The sequence below is a fragment of the Alligator sinensis genome, unplaced genomic scaffold, assembly GCF_000455745.1.
Source record: "Alligator sinensis unplaced genomic scaffold, ASM45574v1 scaffold334_1, whole genome shotgun sequence".
Classification (NCBI taxonomy): domain Eukaryota; kingdom Metazoa; phylum Chordata; order Crocodylia; family Alligatoridae; genus Alligator; species Alligator sinensis.
The window spans coordinates 158,265-177,742 of NW_005842572.1; the positions used below are offsets into that span (position 1 = coordinate 158,265).

Below are 19,478 nucleotides of genomic sequence, written 5' to 3' on the forward strand. Positions count from 1 at the left end.
GCGGGGGCACTGTGCTCTGTGCAGCGCGCAGCCAGGCAGAGCGGTGGTGGGAGTTCGCCGTGTGCATCGCGTGCGGATAGTTTGATTGTGCTCGTCCAAACAGATTAATTGTTTACAGAAGCAAACGCAGGCCCTTGCTCGGGTTTGGCCCAGGAATGTAATCTGTAGGCACGTCTGCCTGATGGGACCACAGAATCGCCCACGAGTAGGAAAATGCGTTTCTCAAGGCTCTGGAAAATGCTTCGTGTTGCTGCATAAGTTGGCAAGGATCCTGTCGGGTCGTGGTGCAAAGGGTAAGACTTGCCGTAGCCTCTGGGGTGAACTCTTCAGTCCTCTGCAATTTTGCATTTATTTCTTTGTTTGGCTTGCACAGCTGCCGGGGGTGGGGGTGGCTGCTGCACGCTCGCCGGGGGAAGCTGGTGAGTCTGCCTGCTTGCTCTGGGTGCGCAGGACAGATGGACCCCCCGTCTTAGCCTGGAGGCAAGTAGGCGGCCTGGTAGATTGGCATCAACATACATGGGAGTGCAAGAGGGACGCTGTAGCTGCGATGACTTAGAAACTGGGTGAGAGGCAAGGGTTTCTGCAGTATTATCTTTGCACTGGTCCAGCCGCCTGGTCGGGGTAGAGTTGGGCAGGCTTTCAACTGCGAGGCGTTCTTCGTCAGGTCTGAGCAGAAGCAGCTAAGCGTAGCATAGCTGCCACCTATACACGTGTATATACGCTGTACACACGCACTTATATATACACACACACCCATGCACATATGTACCCACACATATACACATGCACACGCACACATATACACAGATACACACACATGTACACATATACCCCCCCACATGCACACACACACACACACACACACACTTTGCTTAATGTATAGGGTGCAAATCTGCTGTGCCTCCTCGTTATGCAGAGCAGGCAGCGCCAGGTCTCTGCGGCCGTGGCGGGACCTGGCAGGTCCAGGTCCGGCCGGGAGCTGGCCCCAGGAAGGTGGCTGTCGTCCAGCCAGGAGCTAGGGCGGGCCGGAGGGAGGAACCGGGAGAGCAGCTTGGCCTTTGCACCAGCTCCGTGCGGCTTTGTTAATCGAGCCAAGCGGCAAGAAGTTTCTTGCCTCCGCACAGCACGTAGCCTTCGTGCCAGAGCCGGGTGGGAAAGGTCACTTGCTTCCGAAGTCGAGCCATGTTCTCAAGGATGCAGAGACGAGGTTTCAGCCTCAGGCACAGTCTGCTTAGGAGCAAAGCCCCGCAGGCCGGCAGTCTCTGCACCCCTACCTTGCCGGCCGGGGCCACGGCACATGTAAGGGGAGAAGGCAGGGAGGCCTGGGTTCGTGTGCCCCCACCCCTGCATGTTCAGGGGACCAGACGGAGCCGTGCTCTGCTCACAAGCTCCCCACATCCCTGCTGGGTCCCTTGCAGTCGGGGTGCACCGTGCAGGGTGTGTGCGCAGTCGAGTGGGCCAAGCTCTGCACGCCCTCTTCACCCCTGTGCCAGTCATCTTTTCCTCCAGCTCAGTCGGGGAGCCGGCTGGCCCTGCTGTGCTTGTTCTTTCCTGATTGCAAAGTTGACAGTAAGCACCTTGCAAACACGCCCTGTTCTGGAGGTTTGATGGGTGGGACACGTGGCACGCCTGGAATTTTAATGCATCTTTAAAATGATCCTTGGTAGCAAAGGCAAGGCTTTTTTGGATGCGATCCATGGGGCTGCGTGCAGAGCTGGTCACAGGCTATTGCTGCATGCCGGGGTCCGCACAAATGCGGTGCTGTTAGTGGCAGGGAGGGGAAGAAGTGTGCTATTGTGCTTAAATCACATTTCCAGCACTTGAGAGGTGGGTTCAAATTCCTGCTCTGCCACATGTTTCCTGAATGACCTTGGGCAAGTCCCTGAGTCGCTGCGTCCTTCAGAGCCTGCCTCCAGCCCAGGGCTTTTGCAAGGATAAATACGGTGAGGGCTGGGAGGGACGGCAATACGGGGCCCTAGGGGGTCCCAAGATGAGGGGACGAGTTTAAAACAAACACCAGGAAGTCCTTTTTCACACTGCATGTCATGAAAGGGTGGAACTCATTGCCACCGGTTGTGCTGGATACTGAGTTTAGCTAGATTAAAAAGGGACTGGACACATGCCTGGAGGAAAGGGGCAGCGGTCGCTATGAGAGTGAGGGGCATGGCCTCCGAATCGGATCGTCAAGGCTGGAGGCTGCAGGTGAGAGAGGACCAAGGGAAAACCCCCTTCGTCCCCTGTTCATTCTCGCTTTCAGCTCCCTCTCTCTGCCGCCGTGTGACATGGCAAGATGGACCTGTGGTCCGGCCCAGTCCACGGCGCTTATAGTGCTTTACGTGGCAGGTGCCTGCAGGTCTTACTGGCGCTCGTCTAGACTAGTGCTCAAGCAGCAGCCCCGAAAGGGCTTGTATCCTTCGCTGGTTCATGAACCTTGCACGTGGGGTGCGCTGGGTTGCACGATGCTGGTCCCTGCTGGGATGATTTTCCCCAGATACTGGGAAATGCAGGTGCTTGGAGCACGAACGCCCAGAGCCTCAGGGAATCAGGGCCTGCTCCGTGGTCACCAGGACCGGCCTGACCCTGCCGAGAGCAGGGCCCCATCGGCGAGCTCGCTCGGGACTGCTCTACTCGTCGGACCGTCTCTCTTGTAGTTACTTACTCCAGACAAAGTGTGTTTGAACTTGGCAGGAGGTCAGTCCGGGAGGGTTAAGTAAGTAACCGTCAGCGGGACGGTTTGCCTGAAAATGGAGTCGCGGCCAGGAGGAATCTGCTGGCTGCAACAACAGCTGTCTCCTGGCACGCTGGTCTCCGTCCTGCGGTCACAGCATTTCCTCTGTCAGTTTGTCGAGGCTGTTTGCAAGGGTCACTCTACGTGAATAACTCGATTGTTCCCACTGATGAAATGGCACTGAAAGGAGAAGTCGGAGCTGATGCGCTGTGGTCTGAAACTAAAATAAAGAAAAAGAAGGGAAAAGAGAGGAAATAAGACGAGCAGACCATCGCCATCCAAGGGAAAGCTGCAGCTGGCATCCGGGAGCTGGCGGCGGGAGGGTTAACAGCCTCAGACTTTAATTTTATGTCAAGATATTTTTTTCCCCGTGTGATTAAAACCTGGGGTACTGTTGCATATTCATGAGGCCTGATTTAAAATGACCATTATTTCTGCTCCTCGTAATTTGTGAATAATGTGCTGTGCCTAGATACAGTTTTTTAACTACTTAATAATACGAGAGTAATGACCTTGTATCACACTTCAGTGATTCAAGGCTCTTAATCTGTTGCTATATTCAAATATTGTGAAATATGTTACTCAGGGCTGCCTGAGCTGGAGTAAAAATAGAGGCCTTATCAAAGGGAAGGAGAAACATAGGCTTGGTTTTGCATACAGGAGCGTGGGCTAAGCCGGAGAGCTGTGCCCGGCAGCGTCAGGAGCCGAAAGGGAGAGGTGATGCGGGCTGCACGGGGCTGCTGGAACCTGCCGCGGCTGCTTTGGTACCAACCGCGTGGGCAACTGCACAGCCCCTGTCCTCGAGTCGGGGGGACAGTTGGGTGAGCGGCAGTAGGACGCGTGTCTCTGAACCCCGGGCTGCTGGTGTGTGCCTTTCCCCGGTTACCGAGCCCATTGCATGGCACTGTCTTACACGCTCAGCACAGCTTGAGGTGAGCATGGTGGCTATGGGCCCAGCATCCTCTCCTCTTCATTTCCCTGGCTCCACCACTCCCTTCCCAGCCCTTTGGCTGCAGTTGTGATGTCTAGTGTGCAAGCTTGTGGGCAGGAGGGCAGGAGGCCTCCTATGCTTTGCCGTGAGTCTCGGCGCTTCACCCCGAGCAGCATCTGGGATTGCTTTGCACTCTGCTCTTCCCCTTTGTTTTCTTTCCTTCCCTGCTTCAGCAGAGCTGGAGCCGGCCTTCGCTCTCCCAAAGCAGCAGGCGCACACGACCTCGGCGTGTCCTTCCCCAGCCGGAGCCAACGCACAGCAGGCCCACCCCGGGACTGCCCCGCCAGCCAGCATAGCTCTCTTTCCTGTCCTCCCCTTCTGCTCTCCTGCCCTGCCGAGAGCAACGGGTCGCCGTTCCTTTTGCAAGCCTGCTCCCCAGCTGAGCCAGAGCTAATTCCCCTCTTTAGCACGGGGTGATAGATGTGCTTTCCAGTCGTGCGCTGCCAAACAATACGGCCGCCTCGATGCTCCGGGGTAGCAGGGTGTCGGCGAAGCCTGCTGTCGAGCGTAGCAGGGATGTAAGTACGGGGTGGATTTGCTTTGCAGCAGCCCTTCCGGACTTGGGGACGCTCAGCTGGTGACCTCTCCTGTCCCGCGGAGGAAAACAGATGGAAACTTTTTATATAGCCAAGGCACACGGGGAAGTGGGCAAAAGAAAGCTTTGATTTCCTCGTGGCCTCACACAGAGAAAGGCGACACTGAGAAATGAGTGTGTGTGTCTGGGGCACGCGTATGCACACATGTACACATTTCTATAGGGGGTGTGCGCGTGTCAGGAGGGCAGTAATTCATCCGGATTAAGTCACTTCCTTCACACATGCATAGTGTACTAAAAATATCATATGCTTTACTAACACCCTTTGTTCCAGGACCCCCTGGAAGCACGTTTAAAGCACATCTAACGAACTGAATTAATTACTTTGGGGTGTTTTTTTTTCCCAAATGCCAAATTAAAAAGAGTTTTTGATATGAAATAATGTAAAAACAATGTAATGTCTGGTATTACAAGGATGACTATGGATTTGAAAGTGTTTTCAAGGGTCCTTTCAAACTCCCCTCTTCTAATAGGACACATTTTCTTTTCTTAAAAAAAAATGCTACTTAAACTGCACAAGCAGAAGCATAAACCGGTGAAATGCAGCCACCTCTGGGGTGCAACATATGAAAGCGTTGTTTTCAGCAGAGCGCTGAAGAGTTTGCTGAATCCCCATTGACTTCTATGGGATTGAAGCATGTGCTTAGCCGGGGTCGTGCTGCTTCCTGACAGCGGGTCTTGAGCACATAGCGAACGATTTAATAATAATAGTGAAATAAAACCTGCTACGGATCTTGCCCTGCTCGGTCTGGCATTTGCAATTTGGCATTTCCTCTATCACTGCCTTCGGTGCTTTGGCAGCTCAGCCCAGCCACTGGTTTCCTAGTTTAACTAGTCTCTCTCATGTGGTACTGATTAAGTCATAAAAGTTAATTATTAATGGCTAAACCATTCCCCCTGAATTTAAACCTTCCAGTGTGTCCTGTTGTATTTTAACTCAGATTATGTTTGCCCTGCAGCCAGGGATGATAAATGTAACTATAGAAACTACGGTGGGCAACTACACGGGAAGGTTGTTCCTCTCAGACCCATATTTTTCTCTGCATAATAAAAGCCTGAGCATGCAGAAGAGAGGTGATTATACAGGGGTGCGGGGAACGTCAGGCTTTCTCCTTTGTCCACCACAGGCTTTAAAACTGGAAGTTAAAATGTCAGGGAGAAATATTCCTGGGTAAGGTAATGGGGAAGGAGAGGCCGGCTCCAGCCCGTATAGATGGGTGTGCGCCGAGTGCAGCGTGCCTCATAAAAATATCAACTCTGCATGTATGGGCGTAGGCGTCTCTGAATTGGCAGATAAGCAGGGAAATGGAGGTCTGCATTTCATGCCGGGTTCAAAGCCAGTTTTGGAGCCGGACCAGGAAACCCTCGTGCTCCCACCGCCCCGCTGAGCTCGGTGCAACATGCTGCGCGTGTGAAGCCTGCAAAATGGGGAGAGGCTGGATGAGGGCGTAGCTCGCGTCGGGCACCTAACCTTTACAGTGGACTTTCGGCTATTTATACCCTTATGACGGCGCGTGGCAATGATTGGTTTGTGCAACCCATGGCCCTTGTTATGTCGGTGGTTACCTTTTCCCTTGCTGGAGGCAGGGTGGTGTCCCCTGCGCGTGGTCGGTGGGCTGTGCTAGTCACGCCGCCTGTGCATTGGTTTGGGAGCTGGGCACAGGTTGCTCTACTCTGCCTCCGACACCCATTTTGCAACAGAAGCTGAAGGCGATTCCACCCCTTGGGCAGCGAACCACGTTGACACAAGTCTTGTGGGTCTCGGTGGTCAGCCACGGATGCCGGCGTGGAGAGAGGATGGGCAAAACCCGCGTGCAAAAGGTAAGGGTGGTTCGGCTGCAGCTGGCTCGTGCTCGCCCAGGATGTTTCAGGACCGTACCTGATTCGGTGCCGGGAGAGGAGCCTGGCGGGGCGGGTAGGATGTGCCTTCTGCGAAGAACAAGTTTCTACCCCTTCTTTACGCAGGAGATTGGGTGTGGAGGCTGCTGATAGGGACAGCAATAGAATAGCAACTTGCTGGAAAATAAAGTAATAGCAGAGTTGGGTGTTTTCTCCACTGTGCGCACGCATCTGCAGCTGAGCGGTAGGTACGGACTAGGTAACCACGCGTTGCAGCGGGCAGATGAGCGGCGCGTACCTGCTCTCGTGCGCGTGCACTTCCCAGGCGGAGAGAGGAGGTAACGCAGCCTCCGCAGTTTAGGAAAGTGGGTCCCGAGCGCCCCTTCTGAAGCGGCGCGGCCATCCCGTGCTGATCCGCAAGCTCAGGTTTAAGCAGAGCTGCCACGCCAAGAGCATCTTGAGGAGCTTGGGCAGTTTGCTCCGATAAGGGATTATTTTTATTCCGTCTCCTGACTCCACTTGTGTTTATGACGAAGGGTTTTGGTAGAGGAAAGTCCCAGCTTCTGTGCCAAGCTGTCTGGGTGGCAGCGTAAGGTCCAGTCCTGCATAACGCTGGATGCCTGGAAATGGGAACGACAGGGGGCAAAGCCTCTCCACCCCGCGTGGGGTCAGGCCCATCATTTGGTCTGCGGGTCTCAGTAGATCCTAGGCTGCACATAACATGCCAAAAGGCCTCAGAGGTAGCTAGATATTAGATAGATGGATAGATATTAGAGAGAGGTGTGTGTGTAAATGTCTGTCTGTCTGCATTTATCTATCTATCTGCATGTATCTATCTCTGTGTGGATATCTATCTATCGATCGATCGATCGATAGAGGAGAACTTTGGCCGTAAGATGGGGACGATGTGGAAGATAATTATGCATAATGGCAAAGCTAAAGCACTAAGTGTAAATTTTAACTAAATGCCCTTTCTGATTTGGTTTTCTGTCATGTTGAATGTCCTTGGCTCCGTTCATTTTCCTCTTTAGAAGCAGATGAGTAAAGGTTAACTTGTTTCTGAGAAGCAGCTTTGAAGGGTGGACCACAGCATTCGTTTTCCGTGTGCCCTGGAGAGGAGATAGCAATGCAGACCCCAGCGAGAAGGTGTGGGGCGCTGGAGTGGGAAGAGGGGAGCCTTGTTAATCCATTAGACGGAGGGTAATTTTGGGGTGGAAAAGGATAGCAAAAGCTGTGCTTGCTATGCCGGTTTTCTGTTGGTGGTGACAAGGGTCAGGGTGAAATCAATGTCCAACGTAAAGTCCGCTCTGGTCAGGCGCGGAGTCCCCAGAGCCATCATCGAAGTTGTGACGCGGGCCGTAGTCGCAGAGAGAGGAGGGCAGGAGAGGCTCTGGGGCAGTCTGCCGGAGGCAGCACTTACTAACGACAAAGCCACGAATGAAACTCCCACTTGCAAAAGATTTTTTTTGCGGTGCCAATGTTTTTCTGTCCCTCAGATCGCGCTCTTTTAAATATAGCGCAGCGTTTCCTTCGAGTGCTGCCTTTGTTATCCGGCTCTGCTAGTGCCAGCTGGCTGCAGATCCGCTGGAAGCTGAGGCGAGCTGATAAGCGAGGTGTTTGGGTACTCACGCTGAAATGACCCCTGTCACTTACCGGGTACCGCGTGGCACCGCCTGCCCACGCTGTGGAGATGTGGCTAGAAAGCCTGTGGATTAAACCCCACCAGCCTGCAGCAGGCGGGCACAGATCGGGAACGTGGGATGTGTGTGTGCGAGCGCGCTGTTGCACGCTCTTCGCAGTCTTCCCTTTGTCATGCAAACTTGAAAAGACTTGTCTGGGATCTCTTGTGACTGTCATGTGTACAAGTGCCCCAAGTGATGGCATGAAGTCTGGCCACAATAACCCGTCCTGCCCGACCCGACAAGCTGTTGGCATTAAAGAAAGAGCCATAACTGCGCGCAGGCCCTCGGGGAATGATGCCAAACGCCTCTAGCGCCTTAGCTAACATTTGCACGAAGTCAGCAGGCAGAAGGGCTCTCGAGGCAGTTCGCCTCTTAAAGCTCACCCAACGTGTTCTGCAAATGCCCCCACTTTTAATGGGAATTTCTGCAGGGGGCTAAGCTGAAGAGCCCCTCATGGCTTAGGAGCAGTGGCCTGGCCATCACGGGGACGTTGGCATGGGTTTTGCAGGTGCAGGGAAAAAGCAGAGACTCTCTAGGAAATTAGGAGCGCTGCATGTTGGCATGGCTGTTCCCGTTGAAGGCTCCCTCCTCCTCTTCCTCCGTCCCAACCCAATGCTCCTGAGGCTGGTTCGGAAACCTCAGGAGGAAGTGTACCAGCCTGGACAGTACAGTTCGGTCAAAATTTAAGTGAAGCAGCCGGCCCGTGACTAGTGTTGGGCTCCCCTTTGCACGGCGGGAATAGCAGCCGCATGCCGCGGGCGAGTTGAACGGCAGCACGCTCCTGAGCCCGGGGGTCCCCCAGGCACCGCTCCTCGAGAGATGCTGCAAATACCCATTTACAAGGAGCTCTTCAAAGCGCTTTGCGGCCCGGAGCCTGTTCCCTGCGGCGAGGTGGGAGCACACCTGCTTCCTCTCGAGGGGCGGAGGGGGCTCTCGGTTAGGGCTGCACCTGCCGGAGGCTGTGATTTCACTGAAGAGCCCTCCTCGCACCTGCCAGGAGCAGCCCACGAGGCAATGCCCGTTGTCAAAGCTCCCCCCTGCCTATCCCAGGAGCTCCAGGACCCGAGACTGGGTTATTTCCATCTCTCACCAGCCTCTCTGAGCGGCTCATCCAGGCTGGCTGGGGACAGGTGGAGTTTTCCTGGTGGTGAGACCTGCAAGGGCTGAGGTAGGCGGCGATGTGCCGGTGCCCTAAGTTCAGAGAGGAGTTGGCATCTCACGCCTATAGCAATAAGAGCCGCCCTGCTTATTTCACCCCTTGTGGGAAGGAGCCCCCAGGACGTTGGGGTACCCCAAAACTCTGCAGCATGGACACTTCCATACCTCCTTCCCATCTGCTAATGTCTAAGGACAAGCCCGAGCTGAGATCCTCCCCACGGCAGCTCTTGTCCCTGTTTTGTCTTTTTGTGAACATGAAATGAGCTGCTACCAGCTAAGGAGCTGGTCCTGCCATGCGCGGAGCTTGTGCTGTAGCCAGGGAGAGCCCGTGTCTTGGCTTGGTTTGCAGTTGTAGGACCAAAAGGACCCGAGAAACGGGTCCCTGATGGCGCACGGGAGCATCCCACTGGTACAACAGTTGGCGATGCCCCAACCCCGAAGCTGTGGAGGTCCGGGCACGGATCTTGACTTTCTCCCTCTTTCCCAGTCCCTGTGTCAGCGCTGCTGATGCCTCTCTTGGCTTCTTCAAGTGCTTTGCTTGCCTGCGACGGCTTCACGGTCATGTCTTACCAAAGTGGGGACCGTCCTGTCTCCATCATTCGAGTGAGTCTCCGTGAGTGTCCGTACAGGGGCGTCCATGGGGCTGGGACGTAACGGGCACAGCCGTGGAGACGGTCTTCTCCTTTCCACGTCTCTGTGAGACCTCAGGCCGCCCTCCCCTCTCCAAAGTGCCCTGGGGTCTGGGCCCAAGGTATCGGCCTCTCTACTTCCATGTCCCTCTTCCTTTCAGCCCAGTGCAAGAAGGTTGTGAGCGGCCCGTAGGCTTCGTTTGCCTCCTCGGTCACAAGCTTTAGAGGACTAACGAATCCCCAGCCAGTGCCGTGATTTGGCATGGGAGCAAAGCCATGCAAAACGCAGCCCGTGCATGCCTGAATCCAAAGTTACCTGGCCAGGGCCCTTCCTTCAGTCACTCCTTTCACTATAGCAACCTCCCTTGTATTTGTGCTCTTGCTCTCCCTAGCACACAAGCCCGGGGCCTTGGCAGTAGGCGCTGGGTGAAGAGGTAGGGAGGTGGAAGCGAAGACAACCTCAGCCTGAGTCACCGATGAAGGATTAGCTGGAGCCGGTCTCCAGGGCGGTGGAGGCGGAAAGCATTCAGAGCCATAGCCGGTGCTGGCTGGCCGGACCACGATGCTGAGCTTGAAGTTGCCAAGGCTGCTCAACATTAATCAAGTGCCCAAAGTAAGTGTGGCTTTGCTTCGTGGGTCTCTCTTGTGTTTGGCTGCCGCTGCGTCGGGACGTAGCAGCCTCTTACAGCCCGGTGCCGCTTTTCTTTCTCAATCATCACTTCGGAGCATTTAAATCGGAGCTGGAATATTAAATATTTGGGTTAGACTCTGCGTCCAAACCTAGCAGTCCTCATCCCGTGCAAGAAAAGACCCTTTTTTTCAGAAATTCTTGAAATATTGAAGTTACTTTGCTGTGTTTGAAGTGGGTTTTGCGTGTGCATGTTTAGTGTGTGTATCTATTGATATATATATACACATATGTGTGTAAATATAATCTATCTAGAGATAGTTAAGACATTAGATATCAGATAAATTATATTTACACACACACACACACACACACATATATCTATCTAATATATGTGTGTGTAAATATTTCTATCTAGAGATAGCTAGATAGATTATATTTACACACATAGCTAATATCCATCTATCTAATATATCTGCGTGTATATATCTGTGTGTATAAATATATCCCTCTATCTGGAGATAGCTAGATATTATATAGATTGATGGATAGATATTAGCTATATATATGCATATACACACACACATACTCCTATATAAACATATAAAAATCACTTCAAGCAAAGCAAAGTAAATTCAATATTTCAAGAATTTCTGCAAAAAAGAGGGTCTTTTTTTGAGTGGGATGAGGTTTGCTTGTTTAGGATGCAGGCTTTAGCCCAAATATTTAATACTGCAGTTCAGGTGTGTATATACACATGTGTATGTACACACACACACACACCCAACTTTATATATACACTTGTTGCTTATGGGAAAAATGATTAACGTGATCAGAGAACTTTCATCCACCAAAAAGCGGGTTGTGGTGAATATGATTTTGACTGTCATTCACAATATCTTTAAAAACAGGTTTAAACGCAAGAAATCTGTGTTGTGAAAAAGGGAAAATGTTGAGCATGTGGCATAATATTGTGTTACTGCAGAAAGGCCACTGGGGTTGGGAAAGAAAACAAACCCCAAACCAGCCAGCCCTCTTGCATCAACAGACATTGCCCCACTCTGCGAAGAAGATTGGCCTCATGTTCCAAAAAATGCAGACCGAGGCCAGCCGAAACCTCTACCGAGAAATGAAGCGTGCTGGTTGGTTGTTTTTTTTAAAGTTAATATTTAGCTTCTATGGGAGGGCAAAAGCAGCAGGTCAATTGGAGCGCTCCTGTGTGTGCATGTTGGGGTATCCCATGCCCTTTGCTGTGGGATCTACATGCCAGGTGAGCAGTTAGTGTGATCAGGACAAGACTATCAAAGCTGGTGCATGCAGTTAGGATGCTTTGCCCTTGCTAAGGCACTTTGACCTGGCCTGATTTTGCAGAGCAGTTGAGTCCATTGAGGACTCTGAGCTGTTTGGAAAATCTCTCTCTATATCTCTCTATCTCTCTCTGTTTGGAAAATCAGGCCTAGGATATCTATGTGAGGTCTCAGGACGGTGCATCGTGCAAAGCTGGGGTGTGCCGGGCTGTTCTGATCCTGCCAGCATGGGCACGGGCGTAGCAATGGGCTGCCCTCCACGCTGCTCTGAGCAGACAGATCTGCTGCAAACCCTGCGTGCCTGCAGGATCAGGCACTGCGTTGGGGGTTGGTCCATGCCAGTGGGACCAACTTTTTTGGCAGGTGCACCACAAATTAGCCCTACCCCCTACCTGAGTGCCACTCTGATCCTCTCCCCCTGTCCCGCCTGCTGCTCTGCATTCTGTGCTCCCAGCCTGGCCTGCTGCTCTGCTTGCTGCTTCTTGCCCTGTGCTCCCTGCTCCACCTGCTGCTCTGCTTTCCCTTTCTGACCCATGTGCCCCTGTGCTGCCTGTCCCCTCCCTGATCTGCCACGTGCCACACACATGAGCTGCCCGTACCACTTATGACACCCTTGGTCTATCTGTGCATCCCAAGGAGCATGTGCACCCCATCCATCCAATCCACGGATATGCTCCACGCCTGGATGGCTGCCGGTGGGGACCTGGGCACCCCAGGCCGCAGTGGGGTCCAGTCCAGAGCTGCTCACTAACAGCTGAAACTTGTCAGCAGACTGGGGGAAAGTGGGATGTGGATGGGGCACACTCAGACCTGTCCTCCTGGAGACTTAGGACTCCCCTGGGTGCTTCAGGCTCCTGCCCTGTGATTGTTCCTTACCTGGGTAGGTAAGGAGGGGAATGTGCCATTTTTGTCCACCTACTAGCTAGCTTAGCCCACACATTCGTGGTGGCGAGCACCCAGAACAAAAGGCAATTCCCGCTATTCTGCGTCGCAGCTCAAAGCAGCGCCCCTCTTCCAGGCAGCTCCTGAACAGGGGTATCGATGCAGGGCCGGCATCCGAACACAGCTCCCGTGGTGCAGGGTGAACAGCACAGAGCCCGTCTAAATGAGAGGCTTCTGCTCATTCCCTTCCAGGTGTTTCGCGAGCAGGGCATCGTGTTCGGGTACCGCCATCCCAGAAGCTCAGCCGCAGATTGTCTCCTCAGTGTCTTCCAAATGACAAATGAAACCCTAAATATCTGGACTCATTTTGTGCCTGCCTGGTATTTACCCTGCTTTCTCTCGGATGCTGCCTTTCGAGATGCTCTTACAAGCCCTCCTCCGGCCGTGGGAGTCGGCGATGGGTTGATAACCCATCGGGGTGGGAGGCGGCAGGGGAAGGGGACGCTGGCACCAGGGCGAGTCGCGAGCGGTGCTCACGGCTTCGAGCAAAACAGTGCCCGAGAGCCCAGACAGCAGTAACCCACGTCTAGGCTCGTCGGGCAAAATGAGAAGTCGAAATCCTGGCCCCACCGAAATCGAGACGAGTAGGTTGTTGCCTTTGGTGGAGCCAAGATTTCCCCATAACAAGCAGGGTCTCACTGGAGCCTTTGTCTTCCAGCTACTTCCTAGGGAAGCTGCTTGCCTTGTTATATGCGCTGGATCTCTGCAACGACGTGTACGCTTGGCCCCTTCTTGCCTACATGAGCACCTGCTGCATTTACCCCTTCATGTCCAGCTGTGCCCACACGTTCAGTACGATGTCCACCCAGGCCAGACACATCTGTTACTTCTTTGATTACGGCAGCCTCAGCATCTACAGCCTGGGTAAGAGCCGCTGCAAACGCTGCGCAGAATAACCGGTGGGGTTTTCCAAACTGCCTAGGACTTTGGAGTTGAACTCCCATCTCGTTAAGGGTGTATCTCAGTGGGGCTAATGAGGCCAGGTGGAGTGCTGCCCAGACGGGGCTCCTCTGCTAGTGCAATCATAGATCGCTGGTGTGGCATTGCATGGACGTATCCTGAAAGCTGATGGCATTTAGGTTCCTGAAAGTGGGTCTGAAGTTCCTAAGTCACTTCGGCCCGTTTGTACGTTTTGCATTGCTGAATGCAAGGGGGAAAGGCTCTCGCACCACTTTGTGGACTAAGGAGCTGGAGGAACCGAGGAAAGGGATCTCCTGACAGCTCTCCGTGCGCGGGAGCTTGTGACAGAGAAGCCGTCTCCACCCCAGCTGCACAGTGCACGTGGTTGTCTGGGCTTTGTGAATCACCAGGGTTGTTTCCTTTCTTTAATCCAGCCTTCAGAGGTGGAGGCATGCCAGCCCTCGACGCCGGCACCGCAGTTGGGTGAAGTCTGCATTTGTCTTTAAACTGCAGAATAGCAGCACTTTGCACGTTAGCTCAGCACAGACCCAGACAGACACTCAAACACCTTCCCCATCCCCATCCCCATCCCCGCGGACGTACACAACTCGCCCAGCTGTCACCGCCTGGGAAAAGACCCGTTCTTGGGACTTCTGCTGCCCTCTGCAGACCTTCACACATGGCTTCGATCTGTTCACGCTGGGTCCCGTCGTCCACTGCGCTATCCTTGAAGGACGGCACTGGCTTTTTTTCACAAGCACGTGCTGTGCATGAATCGGAGAGAGAAGAGGCCGGCGTGGTAGCTTGCTACTGCTACAGCTTTACAGACACGGTTTATCTGAATGCTGAGTCCAGGAGACCTGCGTGAGCATCGTTCCGGTGTTTTAACGATGCAAACACAGGCCCTGGATCTTATCGCTCTTGATTGTTCCTGTGCATTTGCAGGCAGTGGATTTGTCACGGTTTGGAGTGGCCTTTGGCTTATAAACCATATCTGTCACTGATGCTTTTATTGCTGATTCCTAGCACAAAAGGAAGAAGCCCTGGATCCAAACAGCCCCAAATCTCCATGCCCCCCCCACCGCCAAAAAGAAAAAATAAGTGAGAGACGTTCTCCCCCAGGCTGAAACACCAATTCGGCACACGTCGCTAGCGTAGCCACCCTCCCGGGAATTCGCAGATAATGCTTATCAGGGCTCGGTCACACGCGGGGTTGCTGAAAGGACCTTGCCCGGAGTCGGTTTAATCTCAGCGATGCGTCTCGTGTAAGGATGGAGGGGGAGCTGCTGTCCTGCTTGCAAATCGGATGCATCCTGGGGTGAAGTTGGTGCCGCCGGGTTTCTTTACTGCACGTGTAAAAGAATGGGCCCAGTGGGGTTCAGTCCTCCTCTCTGTGTCTGGGCATCCTGTTGGCAATTACCCGGGTGGTAGTTACTCCTGGCACTTAATAAAATAATTTGGGCATAAACCTGGATGAAATGAAATGAAAGAAAGTGCATGGACGCACCATGACACACGAACACCAGAGACGCTAGAAGCATTTCCCCTGCAACTAAAAACGCCCATTTTACAGCCTGATCTGGCAGTCCTGATATAGCAAGTCGCTGGAGGGAGACACTGGAGTCAGGGCTGACCCCTGAGTTTTTTTCAGTTTAAAAGGGGAAAAAAAAATGAAAGGGGCAGGCTGAAACAGCTGAAGTTTTATAAACTTAGTGGCCTTCTGCTGGCATAAAACCCCATGTACGTCGCAGCAAAACCAGCCCCAGAGCTGCACACCCTGTCTTGATGTCTTTGGAAAAGAAAACATTTATCGGTGGATATACATTTTTACCAGCTGCCCAAATTTCTCCCCTCTGACAAAGCAGCTTCTGATCTCCAGTGGATGAGGAGGTAACCTGGCTTCTTAAGACTGGCCTTTAAGGTCCCGGGTTGCTGCCTGGTCCGTGGGCGCTTGTCCGCGATCTGTGGACAGCACTCGTGCGCGGGGCAGAGCTGGGTGGGAACCGTCCACCTTCGTGCTCCTTGCAGTATTTTTTGCCGCTGAATCTTCGGGCTTGTTTGAAAGTCAGAGACCTAAACCACTGTAGAAAAAAGGTTACTGAATAATACATCGATAATATTCAGAACTGATCCGGGTGTTGTTTTTATTTTCAGGTTCTGCGGTTGCTTATTCAGCATACGTTTTCCCAGAGGAATGGGTCGACGGCACTTTCCATCGCTGTTACGTACCCACTGCTGTGTTCAACGCGGTTCTTAGCACCGGTCTCTCCTGCTATTCCAGGTACTGCTATGTGACACTGTGATGGCCAAAGCATGTTCATTTAAACACACAGCCTTGGAATATGTTGCATCGCTAAATGCCGTGAACTGGAGAGTGGATAGATGGGGCATTTACTGTTATTACCATGTTGCGCGCTGGCACTAGAATCGTTTTCCAAAATGCCTGTGAAAAGACTTCATTGGTGAAGCTTTAGACTTGTTGAAAGAGAGTTTCATATCTTGCTGTCTCCAGCAGGAAGAGGTCTGCCTATAGTAACTTGTTTTTCTTTAATTACAGCATGTCTGAGATGAAATGTGTGCTCCAAGTGCTTAAGCATATGCTTAATTTTAAGCGTCTGAATTGTCCCATCAAAATCCATGGGACTGCTCATGTGCACCATGCTAAGGATGTGTGTAAGGTTTTGCAGGTGTGTGGCCTTCAAGTTCGTACATCTAATTGACTCCTTTTTAAAGAATAATGAATAGGACATGTGTGTCTGCTGTGAGAAGATACCTAAAGGCGAGCCTCCCTGAGTATCCTCCTTGTTTCTAAACCCCAAGCATCCTGGCAAGGGATTTCTTAGGAAATTTTGGGGGGAGTAGGACATTTTGACTTGGGCAACTTTTCTCAAAGCTTGCTAAGTACTTAGCTAGCTTCTGGTATGAATAACTGACCACATCTCAAGCCAGATATTACTCATTTTACTTCATAGTGGAAATTTTCTTGGAAGCTTTTTTGTGACATGCTGCTAGTTCCCTTTATGATCATGTAGTTTGCACGTGATAGCTGATTTCTGAGCTGTGAATTGCTTGGTGTAATTAGCCTGTTTTGTGCATTCGCGGGCTATGAGTAAAATGTTGCTCGTTAGCATGCGTGTGTCCGGTACAAGATGCACAAAAGTCACCCGTGGCGGTTTCTGGTTAAAGACGTTTTGCTGGTCGGCTTCACTGCCCGGGGTTTGGCGCTGGACCAGTGCTGTTGTTGGTACCTAAATGAATACGAGGACGCTGTAGTCTCCGAACAGGGAGAGGTACATTGCAAAAGGCAAAGCATCGAAATAAAAAGGATGGAGGTAGCAGGGAGCAACCTGATAGCTCAGCACTGCAAGGTATCCCCAAAACCTGTATTGGCCGTTTGGTGGGAGTATTACAGGATTCAGACCAACTCATCAGCATTTGGGAAAGCAGCTTGGACCTTTCATTGTTAATGCTAATGACAAGTGTTACATGTTGTAGCAGAATTAGGAATAGATGTGTTTAGACTATCTTGCTAATCTTTCCCTCCCTTTTTTTCCCCCTGTATATAGTCTCCATTTATTTTTCCCCCTTTTTTTCTACTAGTTTCCCCTCTTCCTTTGTGTTCTGTCTGACTTGTATTACTGTCTGGCGAGGTGGTTTTGCTGAGGACAGGTGACAGCGGTTTAATTTGTTTCGGGTTACAACGGTTGCGGCATTTCAGTGAAATGGGATCGCCCAAGATTAGGGCTTTTTTAAAAAAAAACTCCAAACCCCAACAACAAAATCAACCCCTCGATTTTGTTTTAAATTCTTTTAGACATGAAAAGCAAAGTGCAACATCTCTGTGTTGCAAAACAGTAAGTATAATGACCCAAGAAATGCTTAACCGTTACCAGAAGACGGTAGAGCTCTAGTTCTGGTTGCCTCAGTCGTTGTGCGTTTATCGTGCCTCTTTCAACGGTCACTTGTTTAAGTACCCAGGAGAAGCTTCCTAAGTACCCCAAAATGTCATTCCCCCATGTGAGCAAGTACCCAGGAGAAGCTTCCTAAGTACCCCAAAATGTCATTCCCCCATGTGAGCAAGTACCCAGGAGAAGCTTCCTAAGTACCCCAAAATGTCATTCCCCCATGTGAGCAAGTGGGGAATGAGACCCATTGATTTTGAACAACAAATGATGGGGGATGGACCTGATGACCTCACGAGGTCCCTTCCAGCCCTAAACTTCTGTGAATCTGGGATACTTTTGCTGATGGGTCGTAGCATAGCTAGTGAGGTGAATCAGTCCTATATGCCAATGTGGAGGGACTGCCCTGATCTCCCCTCCTCCTGCTTCGTTTTGGAAGCCTGGTCCTACGGAAACGCTGCATTGCCCCACGACCAGCAGTGCAACACGGCCCACAAACATCAGCATTGGTAACTTCTCCGTCCCTTGCACTAATAAACGTGCAATAGACTCTCAGAACGACTCTCTAACCACAGGCTTTTGTGTTTTTCCCCGACTGTATTCACGGTAAGTGGCTTCCCCATCGGAGCATCTGTGACGACTTGCAAGCTGAGTTGCCGAGTGAACTGCAGTGGCACAGAAATGCAACTTCTGCTGTGCCAGGAGGTCTCTGTTAGCAATAAGGCTCTTCTCCAGTCTCTCTCTTTTTTTTTTTTCTCTCTCTCTCCTTTCTTTTTTTTCTTTTAGGTTCTGGCCTGCAGCTGCCAAGGACGAACAATGCCACCCTCTGGCACTGACTCCCTTTCCCCGGGGGGCTTGATGCTCAGTGTGGTTGACTAGGAGTACACACAGTTCATAAAATCCATAGTTTTGCGAATGTCTCTCCACCAGTGTCCTCTTCTTTGTCTGTGTGAGTGGCCAGTCTCTGCTGCATCCTGCAAAGGGGACCTGAGCCACGCAAGGGGCAAAAGGCTCCAACAGGAAAGGTTGGATTGAAAAGAGGAAGCGTCCTGGGTCGAGATTGTGCAATGCAGTGCAGTGTTGAGCCATGTCTCACCGGGAATACAAAGTGCTTGGCAGATTGCAAAAGGGTCCATGCTCGACGGCAGCTGCAAACTTCATCTGACTTTATGCAGCAGAAAATGTCGCGGTAATCTTAACTGTGTTGCTATAAAAGCATCGTTATAGCGGGGAGACCAGGTGTTGCAGCCTCTCCTCCAAGTGAATAGGGGTTATAGCATGGCAAAATTGGGTCCAAAGTCGTTGTCTTCATTGCGTCTCCGATCCAACCTTTCTATATGGTCTGTTCCCAATATTCTGCAGAGGTCACTGCTTCTGTTGTCGGTGTTGCCAGAGGGTTGCGTTGTGGTACTATACAGCATCCAAAGCGTGTAGGAGACAATGTTGGACTCAGTGCAGCTTATCCTGTTGGTGCAGCCGTCCCTAAATCTGTCTTTCATTTTGCTTTAAATGCTGGTAGCAACATGCCAATGCAGCCTGGGTCATCTACCGTAGTTTGTGTGTGCAGCCAGAGACGAACCGTACTTGTACCCCTGCAAGTTTATAGCTGTTATGACGTATGTATATAATGTTTGGCTTTGCAGTTCTGCTCCTCTAAAGGTATGTGGCATTAACTTTCAGAGGCACTTAGATCGATTTAGCGGGGGGAAAAGAACTGATATGCTTGCAACAGGAAGGGGGTAACCATGTCACCTTGATGGCCCTTCGACTTGCTCCGCAACCTCTGACAATGGAGGAAGGCTCTTGATTTCTAGTAGGACTTCTCCGTGCACCTGAAGTCTTTAATGAACCCATCCTTCGGACCTGCTGCACGCCGTATCTCCTGAAGATCAATGGGAATGCAAATGAATGGGCCATTCTGAAAATGCTGTGCGAGTGGACGCATTATCTACCTACTTTACCGGCTCTAATTCCCTTCTTAGGAGATTTTTTCCCAATACTGGCTAGGTGAGTGGGTAATAAAGTGCTTTTTGCCTTTTATAAGCTGTCTAACCTGAACACTGGATTGCCAAGGCAGAAACATAAAAATTAACATATTTTGGTTTTCAAATGGTGCTGGATGCTTGCAAGGCCCTTTCACGGGGGACTTCCTACTCCTGCTTCCATCCCTCTCACCT

At 51.7% G+C, this 19,478-nt stretch overlaps 1 protein-coding gene across 15 annotated transcripts in view; it reads left to right on the forward strand.

The window, feature by feature from the left end:
* Window positions 1-275: 275 nt before the first annotated feature.
* The window catches only part of PAQR5 (progestin and adipoQ receptor family member 5), a 29,807-nt gene continuing 10,604 nt past the window's right edge, over window positions 276-19,478 (forward strand). For 2 of the 15 annotated variants that reach the window (XM_025214197.1, XM_025214206.1), the window contains exons 1-5: window positions 3,450-3,660; window positions 10,015-10,235; window positions 12,692-12,819; window positions 13,158-13,363; window positions 15,554-15,680. In XM_025214197.1, coding sequence (XP_025069982.1) covers window positions 10,185-10,235; window positions 12,692-12,819; window positions 13,158-13,363; window positions 15,554-15,680 — 512 coding nt within the window. In that variant the 5' untranslated portion in view covers window positions 3,450-3,660; window positions 10,015-10,184. Of the gene's footprint in view, window positions 294-3,367; window positions 3,661-3,925; window positions 4,238-4,262; window positions 6,136-6,159; window positions 7,300-9,480; window positions 9,597-10,014; window positions 10,236-11,235; window positions 11,393-12,691; window positions 12,820-13,157; window positions 13,364-15,553; window positions 15,681-19,478 lie in introns of those variants that run through there. The other 13 variants (XM_025214198.1, XM_025214208.1, XM_025214209.1 and 10 more) reach the window with 13 other exon arrangements.